The 22888-nt window shown below is 48.4% G+C and overlaps 1 protein-coding gene across 4 annotated transcripts in view; it reads left to right on the plus strand.

The window, feature by feature from the left end:
- Positions 1 to 8806, plus strand: part of LOC145361714 (carnitine O-palmitoyltransferase 1, liver isoform-like) — a 107641-nt gene extending 98835 nt beyond the window's left edge. For 2 of the 4 annotated variants that reach the window (XM_080217633.1, XM_080217634.1), the window contains exons 18-19: positions 4443 to 4535; positions 7939 to 8804. In XM_080217633.1, the coding sequence (XP_080073759.1) occupies positions 4443 to 4535; positions 7939 to 8022 (177 nt within the window). In that variant the 3' untranslated portion in view covers positions 8023 to 8804. Of the gene's footprint in view, positions 1 to 4442; positions 4536 to 7938 lie in introns of all 4 variants that reach the window. The other 2 variants (XM_080217635.1, XM_080217631.1) reach the window with 2 other exon arrangements.
- Positions 8807 to 22888: the final 14082 nt, after the last annotated feature.

A 22888-nucleotide genomic window follows, 5' to 3' on the forward strand; every position in this document is an offset into this window, starting at 1 on the left:
CAAAAGGACACGGGCAAGTTGGCAAAATAGGTGGACAAATGCCAAATGACGTTCTGTGCAGAGAATTGTGAAGCCATTCATTTTGGTAGGAAGATCATAGAAAAACAAAATTAAATAAAGGGTGCAAGAGCAGAGGGACCAAGGTGTATATGTGCATAAATCATTGAAGGTGACAGGATAGGGTGAGGGAACAGTTAATACAGCATACAGCATCCTAGGCTTTATCAGTAAGGGCATAGAGAAAAAGAGCAAGTAAGTTACGTTAAGCTTGTACAGAACATGGTTAGAGCCTCAACTGGAGTGAGTCTGATTCTGGGCACCTTAAGAAAGGTGCATGAGTGAGAATGCAGAAAAGGTTCACGAGAATCATGGGGAGAAGGCTGGGGAATGGCATGAGGTGAATTGTTCATTTGCAGAGCCATCACATACATACATAACGGGCCAAAAGGCTTCATTCTGTGCTGTAACAATATGTAATTCTCACCTTTACACGTTGTTGCTTTGATACACTGCTCACTGAGTTGAGAGGTGAGTGATCTTTTTAGGTCTGAGGCAATTACCGAATTGACCAGATCAGTAAACATGAGATCATAGAATGGCACTGATAAATCCTGTATGTTTTTTAAACCACTCTCTCAACCTGCCCTGCCATCTTCAATAATGTATGCACACATACCCACAGATCCCTCTGTTGCAGTACTCGATTTTGTTTTATATTCTTTCACACTTCCCTGCAGTAAATATTCCCTGCCACTTGTCCTGCCTGCTCCCCCAATTTGTGACATCCTTTCCCAAAAGAGAAAATCTCAGCAGGTCTGGCAACATCCGTAAGGAGAGAAAATAGCTGACATTTCGAGTTTGGATGACCCTCTGTCAAAGAGTAACCCTTTTGAGGTTTAACACTATCCTCTCCATAGTTCACAGTTTGTATGGACAGTGCTTTTGACTCTCTTGTTGAAACTCAGTGTCCCTATTCAAGTGAGAATGTTGCTTTTATCTTACATTTAACAGTGCCATGTGCTGATATCGTGATGTAACATCATTAGAGGGGGCCTTGCATATGAAAGGTTATACTTACTGCAGTGTGCTAAGGAGAGCAGTTCTTCAATAAAATGACACAAAATTTGTTTAAATTGGTTCAACCAAGGGTTCCAATTCCAGCTCACAAATACTTGGGGTTCGAGGATAGGGCCTGGATGGGGTGCTCTTTCAGAGACTCCATGCTGACTCAATGGGCCAAATGGCCTCCTTGTGAACTGTAGGGATTCTGTGATATGATATTTGAATGGTTGTAAATTGAGAGAGGCTTTGGTGTCCTCGTGCATCAGTCACTGAAAGTAAGCATGCAGTTATAGCAGGCAGTAAAGAAGGCAAATGGTATGTTGGCCTTCATAGAATATAGAACACTACAGCGCAAACAGGCCCTTCGGCCCACGAGTTGTGCCGATCACATCAACACCTACCAACCTACAGACCTATCTATAACCCTCAATCTCATTAAACCCCATATACTCATCCAGAAGTCTTTTAAAAGACCCCAGCGAGTTCGCCTCCACCACCACTGACGGCAGCCGATTCCATTCACTCACCACCCTCTGAGTGAAAAACTTACCCCTAACATCACTTCTGAACTTCCCTCCCTGCACCTTAAATCTGTGTCCTCTCGTAGCAACCATTTCAACCCGGGGAAATAGCCTCTGAGAGTCCACCCTATCTATTCCTCTCAACATTTTGTAAACTTCTATCAGGTCGCCTCTCAACCTCCGTCTCTCCAGGGAAAAGAGTCCCAGCTCCCTCAACCTAACTTCATAAGGCATGCCTCCCAGTCCAGGCAACATCCTTGTAAATCTCCTCTGTACCCTCTCGATAGTTTCTACATCTTTCCTATAGTGAGGCGACCAGAACTGCGCACAATACTCTAAATGAGGCCTGACAAGGGTCTTATAAAGTTGCAGCATTACCTCCCGACTCCTAAACTCAATCCCTCGATTAATGAAGGCCAGTACACCATACGCCTTCTTGACCACCTCCTCCACCTGCGAGGCCGATTTAAGAGTCCTGTGGACCCGGACCCCAAGATCCTTCTGCTCTTCAACACTACTCAGACTTCTGCCCTTGATAGTGTACTCGTTCATCCCGTTGGTTCATAGCGAGAGGATTTGAATGTAGGGATAGGGCTGTTTTGTTGCTGATGTATAGGGCATTGGTGAGGCCACACCTGGAATATCGTGTGCAATTTTGATGTCCTTATCTGAGGAGGTATGTCCTTAGAGGCAGCGAAGATTTACCAGGCTGGTTCCTGGGATGGCAGGTCTGTCATACAAGGAAAGACTAAATCGGTTAGAATTACATTCATTGGAGTTTAGCAGAGTAAGAGGGGATCTCACAGAGACTTATAAAATTCTAACAGGGTTAGACAGAGCAGAATCAAAAAGAATGTTCCCAATTGCAAGGGGGAGCCTAGAATTAGGGGGTCATAGTTTGAGGATAACGGGTAAACCTCTTAGGACTGAGGTGAGGAGAAATTTCTTCACCCAGAGGGTGGTGAATGTGTGGAATTCACTCCCACAGAAAGTAGTTGGGGCCAAAATGTTGCGTGATTCCAAGAAATTAGATGTAGCCCTTGGGGCTAAAGGGATCAAGGAATATAGGATGGGAGAGGGGGAAATCAGGATATTGGATTTGATGATCAGCCATAATCAAAATGAATGGGGAACAGGCTCGAATGGTCTTCTCCTGCTTCTAATTTCTATGTTGCTATTAACTGATGCACAGAGTATAAAATTAATGAACTCTGTAGAATCCATTGGTTCTGCCCACTGTTACGGAGCGCTGTATAGAAGAACCGGAGGATACATAGCAACAATTTGTTTGAATGATGCCAGGGATGGAAAACTATGATTATGAAGGGACATTTGAGAAACTGAAATGATTTCTGCTAGCGGTGAGGAAGCTAAGGAGCAATTCAGTGGGATTTGTTTTTAGATTTTGAAGTGCCTTGATAGGGAATAAAAGGCTATTTCCTGTTTGGGAGTCGATGGCACAGCATCAACAATCTAAGGCAGTGACTGTGAGTGACAAGAGGGGTTGGAAGAAATAGCTTTAGGCAGGAGATTGGTGAAGCCTGGAATGCTGTTTACACAGCGAATGGTTGAAGCAGAACTCATTCCTTATTAAGAGAAAATTGGTAGCTGAGTGAAACAGAAAAGGTTACAGGGCCAAGGAGGGAAAACAGGACAGTAAACATGAATGTGGATTACTCTAGTAAACAGATAATGGGCAGAATGGCCTCTCATACTGTAAATTTCACAAGTTCTAACAGTTAGCATCTTTAGGCAGTGAGGGGAACAAGATTTGCAGCGTGACATTTTCACAAGCTGTTTCACAACAAATACTTCATTCCAATTTTTTTCTGCCAGCAATGCAAACATATTCACACCAGATTGGGTGTGACCTCATCTGAGAGTTATTTGGAATTAGTCTCACTTTTCATAACAAAAGTATGTTGGGTCATGTGGAATTACATTATGATCTGCCCAGTCATCACACGCTTTCCGGCGATTGTCCCTACCAGAGCAAGTCTGAGGCCAGAGATTCTGCAGTGAGTAACTCACCTCCTAATTCCCCAAAGCCTGTCCACTGTCTACAAGGCACAAGTCAGGAGTGCCTTGTGCCTTGTACTCTCTCCCCTTGCCTGGACGAATGCAGCTCCAATAACACTTATGAAGTTTGACACTATACAGGAAAAATCCACTTGACTGGCACCCCATCCAATACCTTAAACAGTTCTCTCCCACCTTTTGATGCAGCAGTGTTTACCATATACAAGATACAGTGCAGCAACTCACCAATGCTCCTTTGACTGCACCTTCCACGCTCATGATCACTACCCTTTAGAGGACAAGGGCAGCAGATGTGTGGGAATAGCACTTGTAAGTTCCCCCGCAAGCCCTCCTGACTTGGAAATATATCTCACAGCACCACGTTAAAGTCCAACAGATTTATTCGGAATCGAGAGCTTTCGGAGCACTGTTCCTTCATCCGGTGAGTGGATCTTGAAAGCTTGTGATTGCAAATAAACCTGTTGGACTTTAACCTGGTGTTGTGTGACTCCTTACTGTGCCCACCCCAGTCCAACGCCGGCAACTCCACATCATGGAAATATATCGCCGTTCCTGCACTGTCACTGGCTCGAAATACCTCTAACTGCACAGTGGGTGTACCTACACTACATAGACTGCAGCAGTTCAAGAAGGCAGCTCATCACCACCTTTTCAAGAGCCATTAGAGATGAGCAACAAATGCTGGCCTTATCAGCAATGGACAAAGGAAGTTTTTTTTTCATTTTTAAACTGAGAGGTTTTGCTACTGTGACGACACCTGGGTGAAGTTACAGACTTCACAGCTTGTGAAACTGATGCCTCTGTCTCTTGGTTGCTTAGGTCGCAGATGATGGTTACGGTGTTTCTTACATTATCGTCGGAGAGAATCTCATCAACTTCCACGTCTCCTGCAAGGTCTCCAGCCCGTTGACGGTAAGGTCCCAGCGCACACTCCTTCCTTACCCTTCCCTGCCTTTACCTGTGTGGGAAGAGGGATTATGCTTCCATCCAACATCCCAATTCTGATGTCTAGAGAATTCACTGGCGCTCTGCAGCTTGCTTCATTCACGGAGGCAAAGAAATCTTCCCGATGTGGTAGAGTCTCACAGTACAGAAGAGACCTTTCGGCCCATCGAATCTGCACTGACAAAGCTGCACTAAATCAACACTCTCTAACACTTGGCCTGTAGCCGTGAATGTTATGACATTTCAAGTGCTCATCCATGCACTTTTTAAAGGCTCTGAGATTTCCTGCACTTACACCCTCTCGGGCAGTGTATTCCGGACTCCCACCATCCCCTGGTGAAAAGTCTTTCCTCAAATCCACGCTGAACCTCCTGCCCCTCACCTTAAAATGATGCCCCTCATTATTAACCCTTCAGCTGCTCCCTATCCACTGTCTTCATACCCCTCACACCACAGCAGTGTGCAGTGATATTGTCACTAGACTAGTAATCCAGAGACTCCGAGCAAGATGTGGGGACCCAGGTTCAAATCATGCCACAGCAATTTGAATTCATTAAAAATCTGGAATTAAAAGCTTAATGATGACCATGGAACCATTGTCAATTGTCATACAAACCCATTTGTTTCACTTTAGGGAAGGAATCTGGTCTACATGTGACTGCAGATCCACAGCAATGTGGTTGACTCTCAAATGCCCTCTTAAAGGGATGGCGGTTAAGATGGGCAATAAACACTGAACTAGCCAGTGATGCTCACGTCATGCGAGAAAAACATACACCTCAATTAGGTCCCCCATTCTCTGCTCCAAAGAAAACAATTCAAGCCTATCCTGTCTCTCTCCATAGCTCAAATGCTCATCCCAGGTAACATCCTGGTGAACCTCCTCTGCACCCTTTGCAGTGTAATCACATCCTTCCTATAACGAGGTGATCTCAACTGCACACAGTACTCCAGCTGCGGCCTAACCAAAGTTTTTGTGCAGCTTCAATATAACCTCCCTGCTCTTATCTATGCCACAACTGATAAATGCTGTATGTCTTCATAACTCCCCTATTCTGCTGCCTTCAAGGATCTGTGGACAAGCACTCCAAGACCCCTCTGTTCCACTGAATTTCCCAGTGTCCTGCCTTTCATCGAGTACTCCTTTGCTTGTTATTCCTTCCAAAGTGCATTACCTCGCATTTTTCAGGGATAAGTTCCATCTGCCACCAATTTGCACATCTTACGAACCTGTCAATGTCTTTCTGTAACCTAAGACCTTCTTCACTATTAATTACCTTGCCATTCTTCATGACTTCCACAAGCTTACTTATCATCCCACCTACATTCTGATCTGTGAACAAGAAGGGACCTAGCACTGATCCCTGTGGTGCGCCACTGGACATGGCCGTCCACACGTACAAATAGCCTTCTACCACCGTCCTGCCTCCTACCACTAAACTAGTTTTGGATCCAAGTTGCCAAGTTATCCTGGATTCAATGTGCTTCTACCTTTCTTTGCGTCAAAGGTTTTGCTGAAGTGCACATAAACTACATGGGCTTATGTCACAAACATTAGCACGTCTGACTCCAGATCAGAAGGTTGCGTGTTCAAATCACGTCAGGTTCCAGGAGCGTTTGTGCAGTTGGCCTGTGGATTTTAGGGCAGCACAGTGGTTAGCTCTGCTACCTCACAGCGCCAGGGATGAGGGTTCGATTCTGGCCTTGGGTCACTGTCTGTGCGGAGTCTGTACATTCTCCCCGTGTCTGCATGGGTTTTCTCCAGGTGCTCCTGATCCCTCCCCCATTCCAAAGATGTGTGGGTTAGTTTGATTGGCCGTGCTAAATTAATGCTAGTGTCAGGGGATTAGTGTGATAAATATGAGGGGCTGCGGTAATAGGGCCTGGGTGGAATTGTGGTCGGTGCAGACCTGTTGGACCGAATGGCCTCCTTTGGCGCTGTAGGGATCCTATAATTCAAATTCTTTAATCCACATCAACTGATAGGTAGGGCCATAGAGGAGGGTGATAAAGGAGACCAGAGGGTATACATGCTGCCTTACCACATAGATGAGAATCAGATCTGTGCCCGGAATTCTGATGTGTCAGGGTAGCAGTTCCAGTTTAAAATGTGTAGAGGCAGAGCTTACCATGGCAACAACTGGGGCAGCACGGTGGCACAGTGTTTAGCACTGCTGCCTCAACAGCGTCAGGGAGCCCAGATTCGATTCCTGGTTTGGGTCACTGTCTGTGTGGAGTTTGCACATTCTTCCCATGTCTGCGTGGGTTTCCTCTGGGTGCTCCAGTTTCCTCTCACAGTCTGAAAGATGTGCTGGTTAGGTGCATTGGCCGTGCTAAATTCTCCCTCAGTGTATCTGAACAGGCGCCACAGTGTGGCGACTAGTGGATTTTCACAGTAACTTCATTGCACTGTTAATATAGACCCTCTTGCAACAGCAATAAATAAATTTTAAAATAATTGCTTGCCTTTATAGAGTCCTTCTGAAGATTTAGTGACGGAATTTCATAATGTTGGAGTACAGAACTGCCAATTGTGGGATGGGGGAATGAAAGGAACATGAGAACAGGAGTAGGTTATTCAGCCCATTGAGCTGCTTCTACCAGTCAGTGAGATCGCGGCTGATCTGTGGCCTACGCCTATGATGCATTACTCTTATGCACAAGAGACCATGGTTCAGAGAGCAAAGGGTCAGGTTGTTGGGCTAGAGAAAGTTAGCAGTTCAGAGGCATCATGATTTGAGCATAAAGTTAAGAATTTAGAATGTCAGCCCATCTGGTCAAATTGAGGAATATGTATTAACTTTAACGAACTGGGTTCAGGTAGACATGATGTGGAGATGCCGGCATTGGACTGGGATAAACACAGTAAGAAGTCTCACAACACCAGGGTTAAAGTCCAACAGGTTTATTTGGTTGCAAAAGCCACTAGTTTTCAGAGTGCTGTTCTGTTCACAAACAGGACATATAAAGACACAAACTCAATTTACAGAATAATGATTGGAATGCGAGTCTTTACAGCTAATCAGATCTTAAAGGTACAGACAGTGTGAGTGGAGAGAGCGTTAAGCACAGGTTAAAGGGATGTGTGTTGTCTCCAGCCAGGACAGTTAGTGAGATATTGCAAGTCCAGGTAAGTGGTGGGGGTTACAGGAGCAGTGCTCCGAAATCTAGTGGTGTTTGCTACCAAATAAATCTGTTGGACTTTAGCCTGGTGTTGTGAGACTCCTTACTTCAGGTAGACATACAGAGGAACCACATTACCTATAGGTGGAGACCACTGAGCCATACTTACTTGCGCAAAGGAAATAAAAGATGTGCGGTTCTGAAATCACACTGACTAAAAATCCTTTCTCCTTTTGCTCTCTGAAAGGATGCACATCGTTTTGGTAAACACATCATCGACGCGATGTCGGACATCCTCGCACTCTTCAATCTGGATGCGAAAAAGCCCTAAATGTAGTAATTCTACCTGCCTGACACAACAAAAGGGAGGGGGATAAACAACACTGAGGATCCTGCACACCCAAGGTTGCTCGAACAATTGGTTCTGCTAAAGGACTTGGCGTGCGTATGCACTGTTTTTTTTTGTGTCAACTTTCATTATTTATTCATTTGTGTCAAGGGGGGCTGATTTTAAATTAAAATAGCAAAAAGCAACAACAATGCAAAGGAAAGGGACTTACCGTTGGCATTCTGGTGTGTGGAAAAGACAGGGCTTGAACTTAACATTAAAAAGCCATTTTCTGCGTAAGGAATTAAGCTATAACATTTTGTTTCTCTCTGTTTCCCTGCATGATGTGCAGCACGCGTGCTACTCTGGCACTGCACATCTGCGTTTTGTTAAGCCTGGAGAGTACGCCGCAATATCTCACCTGGAGAACTGTTGGGGGCATACCAGCACCAAGGACAATCAGCAAAATGGGACCCCCCCACTAGCCCGCTGGGCAAGGGGATGCTAATGTTGGAATGCCACCCTATCCGAGTGCACCAGGTCTGCACAGCATGGCCGTGAGTGGGGTAGAGGCAGGGCCTTTATAAAGAGGGAACAAAAAATTGCTGCAGCTTTCTGATTGGTTCGAGAGCACAGTGTGGCCCAGAACTCCAAAGTTCATCTTTCCATATCCCGTAGGTAATTGGAGGAAGAAATGTTCCATTCAAAACCCTGTGAACTAGTAGAGATGAGTGTGTGCGACTGCGTGTGTGCATGTGTGTGTGCATACGTGTGTGTGCGTGTATGTGTGCATGTGCACATACGTGTGTGTGCAAGCTTACATGTGTGTGTGTATGTGTGTATTGGGGTGGGGGCAAGCGGAGAAATAACAAGAATTTACAAATAGGAACTTTATTGAGTTGAGTTCCACTGAGCAGACTGATTCTGTTTGGCAAGTTGAACTGTCTGCACCTTTCCCTCAGACATTCTCTGCCATTCACTGAGTACCGGAACTGTATGAGAATGATCGGCAATGAAATTGGAGGTCTCTTCCCCATTCTAAATCCCATTTGGGTCCCATTTTGTACATAGAAAAATAGCTTCAGCTTTAGCAAGCCATCAAGCCCCATTTCTACCCTGGGAAGAAACTGAAAGCTGCATCAAGCTTGATTATTGTTTCCATTCGCAAGAAAATCTTACACGCCCTGGCCCCTGTCCGTTAACTCACCTTTGGCCTGCTGACAGCTTTTTCTATTACTTTGGATTTTCTCGATTTGTGGTTAATTTGCATTTGAGCATCTAAAGATTGACCAGACGCTCTCCCCTCGTGAGTGAGTGCGGCCTACTTTCCCAAAGATGGTCTCTTCTCTGTCAAAAGCTGTTAAATTCAAGCTCTGTTTGTTGAAGCTGGTGCCTTTAAATGCAGTTAATAGCGACTGAACTGATTTTGTTGTCATTCAACTGGACCTCTGGTTAGCCAGCTTTCCGTTTCCCTGAGACTTGGGGCAGTTCTCACCGACTCTGTTCCCTGGGACCACTTGGTGGAAATTAAACCCTTCCCATTGACCCCAATCAGAACAAAATTCACTGGGGGCTGAAGGAAGGAAGACCGGTGGTGGGGCATGGGGGGAGCAGGGTGAATCCTGGTTTAAATAAGAGAGACCGACACGTGGTTATACTTCCGTGTGGGTGAGCGTTCCAGCAATTGTATGTTCTATGCCCGCTGCTGATCCCTTTGTTGTGAAAATGCCCGTTATTTTGATGTTTCCACCAAATTGTAAATGCGCGTCTCACAAAGGCACGCGCAATGCTGCCCACTAAAATCGGAATTAAAACTCCTGCCCTTCCCCTCGTCATCAGTGCCAAAATGTCATCTCCGAATTGTGCGCCCCGTCCCCGGGAGCCATTCCCTATCACCGACTATTTCAGTCCTCCACCACAGAGCCAACCTCACCGCAGCCAAGACCCCAGGGTTTTTGCACACCAGCATGCTGGTGGAGAACTGGCTAACCAGAGGCAAGAGGCCTGAGTTCAAGACCACGGCAGCGACAATGTATTTGTAAATATTCTGTTAATTGAACAATTCCACTAAGCCATTCCTGCGACTGTCTGGCAGGACAAGGAAGTACCAAAAAAAAAGAAAATGCAGTAGAAACTGGGAGGCTTGAAATAGGTCGACATGAGTGAAATTAAGAAGGGATTTCATAATGATTAAACGACAATCACATTTGAAATAGCTTTCTGTGATATTTGCAAAGTTTGAATCATAGCCGATAAACTAGCGAAGGGAGATCTCCGATCTCAGTAGGGATTGAAAAGGCCCCCTTTTGTATTTGGAAGTAAAAGCCAATGAGCCAGAAGGATCTATTTTGGTAAGCAGTATTTTGCATCTTCTCTTTCTATCCTTGCCGTTAGGAGAATGCAATAGCTCCTGTTTGCGATGGTCTAATCGACCCCCGCCTGCCCTGAGTGCCACAGCAGGGACACGGTGTAAGCCGTGCGATGCACGCTAACTCAATACTCCGTCTTGCTGTGCTAGTTTCAAAAGACAACCCACAAAGGCACATACCGCTGGTCCCCACTTGGTCCTGTGCTTCTGCTCACAGGGAGGCCTGTTTATGGGGTCTTTGCCTGTGGGAGGCCTGTTTATGGGGTCTTTGCCTGTGGGAGGCCTGTTTATGGGGTCTTTGCCTGTGGGAGGCCTCTTTATGGGGTCTTTGCCTGTGGGAGGCCTGTTTATGGGGTCTTTGCCTGTGGGAGGGTGTTTGTGGGGTCTTTGCCTGTGGGAGGGTGTTTGTGCGGTCTTTGCCTGCGCTAAGTGTCAGTAGCTGATGCACGTGAGCGAGAGACCACTTGGGAAAGCAAAAAGTCAAGAGCCTGAACAACTGACGAAAGGCTCTTCCTGTAAGTGAGAGGGAACCCGGTATCATTGGTGGCAATTCTGTTTTGTGAAGTCCTCACCAAATCCTGCCCCATGGAGGTAACATTATGAGATTTGACCTGGTTACCAACCAGTTATCTTAACATGCCCGCTGTCCTGGGACTGAATTTCAATTTGATTCAAATCTGTGCTTGTAACTGCACATTCCGGATATTCTGATGGAAAGTGAACCAAAATTAAGCCATACCTTACTCGTGGTACAACCGGCGTACCACCACAATCCCCAGTCATACGACCCCAGTACAGTGACCTCCCCTGCATTTTCAGGGTATGAATTTTGCTGATATAAAATAGAATAATAGAGAGGGGGAGGGGTGTCAGGGCCAGAACTCAGATCAAATTGTTAAGAACTTCTGACATATTACCAAAGAGCGATGTGACCAAAGGACCATGTTATCTGATTGTAGATTTCAGCCATGTGAACACTTACTTACCTCCACTGTGCATCTCTGGAACTAGTGTTTTATTTGTGTCAAATTTCTAACTTTAATATTATGTTAAGATTTTATTGTTGTAGAGTGTGTCTTTAAATCAGAATAAGCTCTTAACCTTTTCTGGGGCAATGAATGCGTTAAACTGAAGAGGCACTTTGACCTGTTTTGAACCCGTACGTCTTCCCAGTGGCAAGTCGGAGCACAAAAACGCACAAGCTGAGGGTTGGAGATGTGTCAGGGAGCTCAGGGACTATCGGGCCTGGGTGATAGAGATACCACGTCAGCATTGTAAAGTGTATTCAGATGCCAACTACGTACTGCATTCCAAATAGCGCAGTGCGGAGTGTACTGGGGGATTTGGTCTTCACATCCCCCTCCCCACCCTCCAGCCACCGGAAAGGAAACACAATCACGGAAATCCTTAGCTAGTCTGACAGCACCTGTGGAGAGAGAATAGAGCCAAAGCTTCGAGTCTGGATGACCCTTTGTCTGGGGCCAGCTAAACTTGAGGTTGATTGGCCATGCTAAGTTGCCCCTTGGTGTCCCGACGTGTGTAGGTTAGAGGGATTAGTGGGGTAAATATTTGGGATTACAAGGATTCGGCCTGGATGGGATGTAGACTTGATTGGCCGAATGGCCTCCTTCCGCACTTTAGGGATTTTGTGATGCAGAAGTTAGCTGAGGTGTAGGAGGTTCTCACAGTCCAAACCACTGGGCCCATTAGACAGGCGTATCCCTGAATTCAGAGCTGCTGTTCTAGTCTCGCTAGTCCTCTCTGGGGTGGAGTTCAAACCCTGCAGCTTCACACTCCAGGGGCAGGAATGCTCCCAGTGGGAAGGGAATGCACATCCACTTGCAGGATTGACATGTTTCCACCCTACATACCGCCCAGTGTTCTGCCCTGCGTACCGCCCAGTGTACCACCCTGTGCATCGCTCAGTCATCTGGATAACTTCAAATTGATTGAATTTAAAGCTGCTATAACCAAGGATGAAACGTCCCATTTGAAAATTCCCATGATCAGACATGCTGAGCTGTGTGGGACCCGCCTCTCTCAGATAATGACCTCCAGCCCCTACTGAGTTAGCTGATCTCAACAGGGCTGAACAGTCACCTGGCTACAGAGCGGAAATGTTCACTAGATTATTAGCTAGTGACTGCTGCTAGGAACGTGTGTGTGTGCGTGCGCGTGTATGTATGTATGCATCTGTATATTGGTGTCTTGTGCCTATATGTATGTGTGTATGTGTGTTTGTTCCTATGTGAATGCCTGTGCATTTATGTATCTGCATGCATGTCTGTGCCTGCATGTCTTCTGCCTATGTGTGTGTGGACCTGTATGATTGTGTTTGTCTATGTGTGTGTGTGTGTATGCACCTATATCTCTTTGTGTGCTTGTGTGTTCATGTCTAAGTGTGTGCGTGCATGTTTGCATGTCAGTGTGCCCATGTGTCTTTGCATATGTCTGTGTACTTGTGCGCATGTGTGTCAGAGTACCTGTATATATGAGTGTCTGACTGCGAGTGTGTGTGTGTGTCGGTGGGCGCGCGCGTGTGTGTGTGTTGGTGCGTGCGTGTGAGTGTGTGTGTCGGTGCGCGCGCGTGTGTCGGTGCGCGCGCGTGTGTCGGTGCGCGCGCGTGTGTGTCGGTGCGCGCGCGTGTGTGTCGGTGCGCGCGCGTGTGTGTCGGTGCGCGCGCGTGTGTGTCGGTGCGCGCGCGTGTGTGTCGGTGCGCGCGCGTGTGTGTCGGTGCGCGCGCGTGTGTGTCGGTGCGCGCGTGTGTGTCGGTGCGCGCGCGCGTGTGTGTCTCGGTGCGCGCGCGTGTCGGTGCGTGTGTGTGTGTGTCGGTGCGCGTGTCGGTGCGTGTGTGTGTGTGTCGGTGCGCACGTGTGCATGTGTGTGTGTCAGTGTGTGTGTGTGTCTGTGTGTGTGTCGGTACGCACGTGTGCGTGTGTGTGTCGGTGCGCACGTGTACGTGTGTGTGTCGGTGCGCACGTGTGCGTGTGTGTGTGTCGGTGCGCACGTGTGCGTGTGTGTGTGTCGGTGCGCACGTGTGCGTGTGTGTGTGTCGGTGCGCACGTGTGCGTGTGTGTGTGTCGGTACGCACGTGTACGTGTGTGTGTGTCGGTGCGCACGTGTGCGTGTGTGTGTGTCGGTGCGCACGTGTGCGTGTGTGTGTGTGTCGGTGCGCACGTGTGCGTGTGTGTGTGTGTCGGTGCGCACGTGTGCGTGTGTGTGTGTCGGTACGCACGTGTACGTGTGTGTGTCGGTGCGCACGTGTGCGTGTGTGTGTGTCGGTGCGCACCTGCGCGTGTGTGTGTCGGTGCGCACGTGCGCGTGTGTGTCGGTGCGCACGTGCGCGTGTGTGTCGGTGCGCACGTGCGCGTGTGTGTCGGTGCGCACGTGCGCGTGTGTGTCGGTGCGCACGTGCGCGTGTGTGTCGGTGCGCACGTGCGCGTGTGTGTCGGTGCGCACGTGCGCGTGTGTGTCGGTGCGCACGTGCGCGTGTGTGTGTCGGTGCGCACGTGCGCGTGTGTGTGTCGGTGCGCACGTGCGCGTGTGTGTGTCGGTGCGCACGTGCGCGTGTGTGTGTCGGTGCGCACGTGCGCGTGTGTGTGTCGGTGCGCACGTGCGCGTGCGCGTGTCGGTGCGCACGTGCGCGTGTCGGTGCGCACGTGCGCGTGTGTGTGTCGGTGCGCACGTGAGCGTGTCTGTCGGTGCGCACGTGTGCGTGTGTGTCGGTGCGCACGTGCGCGTGTGTGTGTCGGTGCGCACGTGCGCGTGTGTGTCGGTGCGCACGTGCGCGTGTGTGTCGGTGCGCACATGCGCGTGTGTGTGTGTCGGCGTGCGCGTGTGTGTCGGTGCGCGCGTGCGTGCGTGTGTGTCGGCGCGTGCGTGCGTGTGTGTGTCGGTGCACGCGTGCGTGTGTCCGTGCGTGCGTGTGTCGGTGCGCGCGTGCGTGTGTCGGTGCGCGCGTGTGTGTCGGTGCGCGCGTGTGTGTCGGTGTGCACGCGTGTGTGTCGGTGTGCGCGTGTGTGTGTCGGTGCGCGCGTGTGTGTCGGTGTGCGCGTGTGTGTCGGTGTGCGCGTGCGCATGTGTCGGTGCGCGCGTGCGCGTGTGTGTGTGTCGGTGCGCGCGTGTGTGTGTGTCAGTGCGCGCGTGTGTGTGTGTCGGTGCGCGCGTGCGCGTGTGTCGGTGTGCGCGTGTGTGTCGGTGCGCGCGTGCGCGTGTGTGTGTCGGTGCGCGTGTGTGTGTCGGTGCGCGCGTGCGCGTGTGTGTGTCGGTGCGCGCGTGCGCGTGTGTGTGTCGGTGTGCGGGTGTGCGTGTGTCGGTGTGCGCGTGTGCGTGTGTGTGTGTCGGTGCGCGCGTGCGCGTGTGTGTGTCGGTGCGCGCGTGCGCGTGTGTGTGTCGGTGCGCGCGTGCGCGTGTGTGTGTGTCGGTGTGCGGGTGTGCGTGTGTCGGTGTGCGCGTGTGCGTGCGTGTGTGTCGGTGCGTGCATGTGTGTGTGTGTGTCGGTGCGCGCATGTGTGTGTGTGTGTGTGTGCACGTGTGCGTGCGTGTGTCAGGATCAGGCTCAGTTGCGATGCTCTTTACAGTTGAGTAGTCTGTTGGTGCTCTTTGGCCCACACAGGGATCCCCAGGGAACTGTGTCCCAATAAGAGAGAAGGGGTCTTGGCATCTGCACTTTTCTCAATTAATTAATTTTGAAATCCTCATGTGTTGTCACAATCCCAAATGCCGCAGCTCTTGTATTACTTGACATTATACCTGGGCAGGTGCCTTCTGTAGAAACCATTCCCTAAGCTTCACACTGCACCGAATCCCCACATTATTCAGGCTGCAGTCCATAAAATCTTCAGAGGGACAAGCTCAGGATTCTGATCTTGCTGAGCTTGTATTTCTGTGGTTTGACGTGCTCCTGTGCCAAGCAGTTCACACCCCCATCTGTTATCGCTGCAGGTTGGGCTTATTCCTGACCGCAGACTCCCAGCTGTCTCCAGACGGGAATGAAGTGGGACACAGCCGCAACAAGCACAGGATTCTCCCCCTCTATAGCATTTTGAGTCCATTGCTTAATTTCAGACGAGGCAACGGAACACGTACGGGACCGAGCATGAACGGGTGATCAGCCTGGCCAGAGCTGCAATTGCACAAAACTTGCGTCAGACACTGTGCACTACACCCACTGGTTTTGAGTGGGAACGGGTATCTCTGTCCGTTTGGTGCTCCGGTTTACCCTGTCGTTGGAACAGTTGTCCATCTCCAATGTTAAATCGTGTTAGCTGCATTAGTGGTTGTCTTCTAATCTCTCACTTCATTTTGACATTTATTTGTCTTTTTTTTTGTAAATGTCTATGCAGGTATCAATGCAATCAGTAAACAACACTCAGAAGCAAAATGCCAGTTGCCTGAAACTACCTGTGTCTTGTCTTTTTATTGCTTTGTGCTGTCTTCCTGCGATGGACATGTAGGGACTTCTGAATGTGTCCATTCAATGTGAGATCAGGAGCAGAATTAGGCCATTCGGCCCATCAAGCTTGTTTTGCCATTCGTTCATGGCTGCTAAGTTTCTCAACCCCATTCTTCCACCTTTTCCCCGTAACCTTTGATCCCCTTACCAATCAAGAACCTCTTTATCTCTGTCTTAAATATATTCAATGACCTGGCCTCCTCTGCGGCAGTGAGTTCCACAGATTCACCACCCTCTGGCTGAAGAAATTCCTCCTCATCTCGGTTCTCAAGGGTCCTCCCTTTTAACTTTACTTTAAAGTTTATTTATTAGTCACAAGTAAGGCTTGCATTAACACTGCAATGAAGTTACTGTGAAATTCCCCCGAGTCGTCACACTCCGACGCTTGTCCAGGTCAATGCACCCTAACCCACAGTGCGTCTTTCAGACTGTGGGAGGAAACCAGAGCACCTGAAGGAAACCCACGCAGATGCGGAGAGAACATGCAGACTTCACACAGGCAGTGATCCAAGCCAAGAATAGAACCGGGTCCAGCCCATCATCCATTCTCCATTGATGCTAATTCATCCATTCCCCCCAGGCCTCCAAACCAACTCACAACCCTATTGGCACCTTAAAGGCTTCAATGCCAAGTCCTGCCAACTAATTCCCCACTCTTAGACCATAGGCCCTACATGGGCGAATCTCAGCAGCCATGTTGAGATGAAATAAAGTTCTAACTATGTATTTCAGCCTTCACTGTGCTAAAAACAGCCCCATTCATCAAAGCCCATTAAAATATTTAAATCCCCTCAAGTAGTTAATCCATAATGAAAACAAACACCTTTATATCCTTAACCCTACACCAAAGGAAACTTTGAGGCTGTGCCCTTGGATCCTGGTCTCTCCGACTAATGGAAACATCTTCCCCACGTGTGAGAGTGTAAGCGTGCGTGTATCTGTGAGTTTGTTTGAAAGTGTCTGTGTGTGTCTGGGGCTGACTATAATTGTGGCCCAGAGTTCTACATTTGTGGAAACCCATAAAAAAGGTGGGCGGGACCCTGCTCCAGAAATCCCGCCTCAATTTTCCACATCCAGTTTTCACCAGTAGGGGAAATGGGGGTGGGTGCTGAATCACACCCAGGGAAACCCAAACTCAGCAGAGACATCCTTAACTCAGCGCTAAGTTCAAACACTTCCTAGTTTCGCTGTAGCAAGGGTGGATTTTGCAATGTTTTTGAGTTGACATCAATGCTTGGGGTGAGGGAAGGGTTGTAGAATGGTTGAAATTATTCAAATCCTCATCCCTTTAGGAATCCGAATATATCCCATCAGTTGACAATACCCTAAGGGCTATTGTTGTTAGTATTTTCCACAACCTATAATTATTCCAGCAGGGGGTCTAGGTTGACAGTTTAATTGACAGATCAAAGAAGTTATTAAAGGGTTAGCTGCCTTTGGTGTGGGGTTAGGAATATACATGTCTGTTTTCATTCTGGATTAACTACTTGAGGCGATTTAAATATTTTCATGGGATTGTCAGTGAAGACTGGGATCAATATTTTGAACTTTATTTCATCTCAACATGGCTGCTGAGATTCACCCATGTAGGGCCTATGGTCTGAGTGGGGAATCGGCATGAATTGGCACTGGAGGCTGTAAGGGGCCATTAGGATTGTGAGTTGGCATGGAGCCTGAAGGGGGAATGGATGAATTGGCATCAATGGAGAATGGATGATGGGGTGTGAACGCTCAATGGCCTGAATTATTGAACAGAACGACTGGAGAAAGGTCCCAAAGGTCTTTGAAACAGCCCCTCCTGGAATTCAGCAGCCTCTGTACCTGCCTCTGAACTGTGTCCAGGAAGCAGTGGGTGCAACTCAATCGCATATACCCCTTTGTCCTCCACCCCCACCACCTCCCTCCGCTCCCACCTCCGGCAACCAGGAAGAAGATGGAGTTTCCCTTGCAATGGCTGTAGCTGCCTTTGGAAGCTGTCGTCCAGGTCTGTGTATCTGGCTGGCTGAGTGAGTGTGAAACAGAAAGAAATCCCACAACACCAGTTTAAAGTCCAAACAGGTTTAAAGTCCAAACAGCCACCTGACAAAGGGACAGGCTGTCCCGAAAGCTTGCAGCTTTTGCTACAAATAAATCTGTTTGGACTTTAAACTGGTGTTGTGGGATTTCTTTCTGTTTTACCCCAGTCCAATGCCGGCATCTCCACAGCATGAGTGTGTGTGTACATGTGAGAGGAAGAGTGTGCAGTTGTGAAAGTGCATGTGTGTGCAAGAGGGAGAGAGTGTGCATGTGAGAGGGAGAGTGTGCATGTGAGAGGGAGAGTGTGCATGTGAGAGGGAGGGACCACGTGCGTGAGGGGGAGAGTGCCTGCGCGTGCACCCGAGAGGGTGTCTGTGAGTGTTGTTTTATTCTTCGTAGGACATGAGTGTCACTGGCTGGCCAGTTTTTATTGCCCATCTTGCATTGCCCGAGGGCAATTGAGAATCAGCCACATTGCTGTGGCTCTGGAGTCACATGTAGGCCAGACCAGGTAAGGATGGCAGATTTCCTTCCCTAGAGGGATATTAGTGAACCAGATGGGTTTTTCATTCAGTCGATAATGGGTCATCAGTAGATTCTTCCTTCCAGATTTTTTTTATTGAATTCAAATTCTACCATCTGCCGTGGCGGGATTCGAACCTGGGTCCCCAGAACATTATCTGAGTTTCTGCATTAAGAGTCTGGTGATAATACCCCTAGGCCATCGCCATAGTGTGTGTGTGTGTGCGTGAGAGAATGGCTGTGTTTGTATGTTTGGCAGTCCAGAGGATTACAGTGTATTTGTTACATCGATGAGCTATTTGCTTGATACGCACATCCACCCACCAACACTCCACCCACCCTCACCCACCAACACTCCACCCACCCTCACCCACCAACACTCCACCCACCCTCACCCACCAACACTCCACCCACCCTCACCCACCAACACTCCACCAACCCTCACCCACCAACACTCCACCCACCCTCACCCACCAACACTCCACCCACCCTCACCCACCAACACTCCACCCACCCACACCCACCAACACTCCACCCACCCTCACCCACCAACACTCCACCCACCCACACCCACCAACACTCCACCCACCCTCACCCACCAACACTCCACCCACCCTCACCCACCAACACTCCACCCACCCTCACCCACCAACACTCCACCCACCCTCACCCACCAACACTCCACCCACCCTCACCCACCAACACTCCACCCACCCTCACCCACCAACACTCCACCCACCCACACCCACCAACACTCCACACACCCTCACCCACCAACACTCCACCCACCCTCACCCACCAACACTCCACACACATTTCAAACATGCTGCATGGATAATGGGTGCCGTATTGGAATAACCTCAAGCTTAAAGAATTTCACTTCCAGTGGCACTTTGACTCAAAAAGAAGATGGCAAGTACTTGAGGTACAAATGTAGAATGCAACATCTTACAGGTGAGTCCGGGAGAAAGACAGATCAACATTCCGGATAGCAGGAAGCTCCAGGGAATGGAGTTTCTTGAAGTGTAATTGGTGATGCGACGAGCCTGGAGGATTTCTTTTTGATTTATTTGTGGGACATACACGTCGCTGGCTAGGCCAGCGTTTATTGCCCATCCCTAGTTGCCCCTTGAGAAGATTTTGACCCAGGGACCGTGAAGGAACGGCCGATATATTCCCAACAGTGGCTTGGAGGGGAACTTGCAGGTAGTGGTTTTCCCATGTACCTGCTGCCCTCATCCTTCTAGACGGAAGTGGACGTGGGTTTGGAAGGTGCTGTCTAAGGATCTTTGATGAATTGCAGCCCCTAAACCAGCAGGGTGCGCCTTGTGACGTACCCCCCTCCCCCACTGCAGGACCCTGGGCTAGAATGCCTTGTGACGTAATCCCCCCTCCCCCCCACTTACTGCAGGACCCTGGACTAGAACTGCTCACCTTCAGCACCCCTCCCTGAATATCCCTGGGGGACTTAATGCCAAATCCAGTTCTGTAAAATCCCCTAATATAGAATCTTACGGTGCAGAAGGAGGCCATTCAGCCCATTATGTCTGTGACAGCACTTTGAATGAGCTGGCCAATTAGTTCCAGCCCACTGAACTTTTCCCATAGCCCTGCCAATCCTTCCTCTTGTAAATATTTATCCCATTTCTTTTGAAATTTGTGACTGAAACTATTTCCACCAGACTCTCAGGCAGATAATAACTGCAAACTAGATTAAAATATTATCATTTTTTTTCAAACTGGCCCCGGAGGGAGGCAACTTCTTGTAAGCTGTGCCCAGTGTATCTTCCAATTCCATCTTTTACTTTCGTTCTATGCTTCTCAAACTTCATTCTAACTCTTTTAAACTCTCTAATTAATCATTCTCTACACCCTAGCTGTGACTAACACTACGTTCTGCACTCCTTTCCTTCTCAAACGATATGCTTTGTACTGTGCAAGAAGCAATACTTTTCACTGTATGCTAATACACGTGACAATAATAAATCTTGCCTTCTTGCCCACTTTATCCACTTGTGTTGCCTCTTTCAGGGATCTATATGCCCAGATCCTTCTGTATGTCAGAGAATCATAGAATCCTACAGTGCAGAAGGAGACTTGCAAGCTGCAAGGCAGACTGCGCCGACCACAATCCCACCCAGGCCCTATCCCCATAACCCCATACATTTACTCTGCTAAACCCCCTGACACTAAGGGACAATTTAGCATAGCCAATCCACCTATCCTGCACATCTTTTGGACTGTGGGAGGAAACTGGAGCACCCGGAGGAAACACACGCAAACACGGGGAGAATGCGCAAACTCCATACAGACAGTGACTCAAGCCGGGAATCGAACCAGGGACCCTGGCACTCTGAAGCAGCAGTGCTAAAAACTGAGCCATCTGGTTCACTGATTATAGAAGTGTAGAATCGCTATAGTGCACAAGGAGGTCATTTGGCCCATTGCGTCTGCACCGACCACAATCCCACCCAAGCCCTATTCCCATAACCCCTCACATTTACATTTGCTAATTCCCCTGACACTAAGGGGCAATTTAGCATTAACCTAACCCGCACATCTTGGGACTGTGGGAGGAAACCGGAGCACCCGGAGTAAACCCAGGCAGACATGGGGAGAATGTGCAAAACCTGCACTGACAGTGAGTGACCCGAGGCCAGGTTTAAACCCTGCCATCCTTAACTGATCCCAACCACGTGTGGCTCCAGATCCACAGCAATGTGGTTGACTCTTAATGGCCACTCTGAAATGGTCTAGAAAGTTCAGGGACTGCAGTGTTTCAAGAAGGCAACCAGGGGTGGGTCTAGCCAGTGACGCCCACATGCTATAAATTAATTAATAGAAAGGCACTCAGTTCAAGAGCAATCAAGGATGGGTGATAAATGCTCGCTCAGTCAGCAATGCCCACATCCCCTGAATTAAAAAAAATTAATGGTTGCAAATGATTTATTTGGAGCAAACTACTCCATAATTTCCAACACCTCCTGTTAACCTCTTCTCAAAGGAGAACAACCCCAACTTGTCCAATTCTACCCTAAGGTGGCGCAGTGGTCAGCACTGCTGTTTCAGAGGGCCAGGGACCCAGGTACGATTCCTGGCTTGGGTCTGTGTGGAGTTTGCACGTTCTCCCCATGTCTGCGTGGGTTTCCTCCAGGTGCTCTGGTTTCCTCCCACAGTCCGAAAGACGTGCTGGTTAGGGTGGATTGGCTGTACTAAATTCTCCCTCAGTGTACCTGAACATACGCCAGAGTGTGGCGACCAGGGGGATTTACACATTAATTTCATTGCAGTGTTAATGAAAGCCTACTTGTGACAACAATAAATAAACTAAGTCTATTCACTTAAAGCTAAGAAACAACAGAATTACCAATACACTCTAAGCCTCCAACTTTGTTTTCAATTGGATAATATTTTATGTCGTTCATAGGTGTCACCAGCATATATTGCCCAATCCTGGTCACCCAAGGGCAGTTGAAAGTCAACTACATTGCTGTGGCTCTGGAGTCACATGTAGGCCAGACCGGGTAAGGATGACAGATTTCCTTCCCTAAAGGGACATTAATGAACCAGATGGGTTTTTCCGACAATGGTTTCATGGTTATCAGTAGATCCTTAGTTCCAGATATTTTCTCTGCACTGAATTGAAATTTCATCATCTGCTGTGGTGGGATTTGAACCGGGGTCTCCAGAGCATTACTCGGGATTTCTGGATTATAAACCCAGTGACAATACCAGTAGAACCGTAGAATCCAAACAGTGCAGATAGAGGCCATTTGGCCCATCAACCTGCACCGACAACAATCCCACCCAGGTCCAAATCTCCTTAATCACATATTTATCCTGACATTAAGGGGGATTACCATGGCCAATGCACCCAAACCAAAGTTTATTTAGTGTCACAAGGAGGCTTAAATTAGCATTGCAATGAAGTTACTGTGAAAATCTAGTCACCACACTCCAGCAACTGTTTGGGTACACTGTGGGAGAATTTAGCACAGCCAATGCACCTAACCAGCACATCTTTTGGATTATGGGAAGAAACCCACACAGACACGGGGAGAATGTGTGCAGACTCCGCACAGTCCATGACCCAAGCTGGAAATTGAATGCTGTCAGGCATGATATGGAGGTGCCGGCGTTGGACTGGGGTAAACATAGCAAGAAGTCTCACAACACCAGATTAAAGAACAACAGGTTTATTTGGTAGTACAAGCCACTAGCTTTTGGGGCGTATCCCACTCATCTGATGAAGGGGCAGCGCTCTGAAAACTAGTGGCTTGTGCTACCAAATAAACCCATTGGACTTTAAACCTGGTGTTGTGAGACTTCTTGCTGTGATGCAGCAGTGTTAATCACTGTGCCCCACCATTTCCTTTCCTAAAGAGGACATTAGTAAAGAGTTTTTCAGATGATGGATCATTAGATCTCTAATTCCAGATTTAATTTCATTGAAGTCAAATTTCACCATCTACTGTGGTGGGATTTGAACTGGGGTCACCAGAAGCATT

Source organism: Carcharhinus amblyrhynchos, chromosome 35 (genome assembly GCF_965287045.1).
Source record: "Carcharhinus amblyrhynchos chromosome 35, sCarAmb.v2.hapA, whole genome shotgun sequence".
In the NCBI taxonomy this organism is placed as follows: domain Eukaryota; kingdom Metazoa; phylum Chordata; class Chondrichthyes; order Carcharhiniformes; family Carcharhinidae; genus Carcharhinus; species Carcharhinus amblyrhynchos.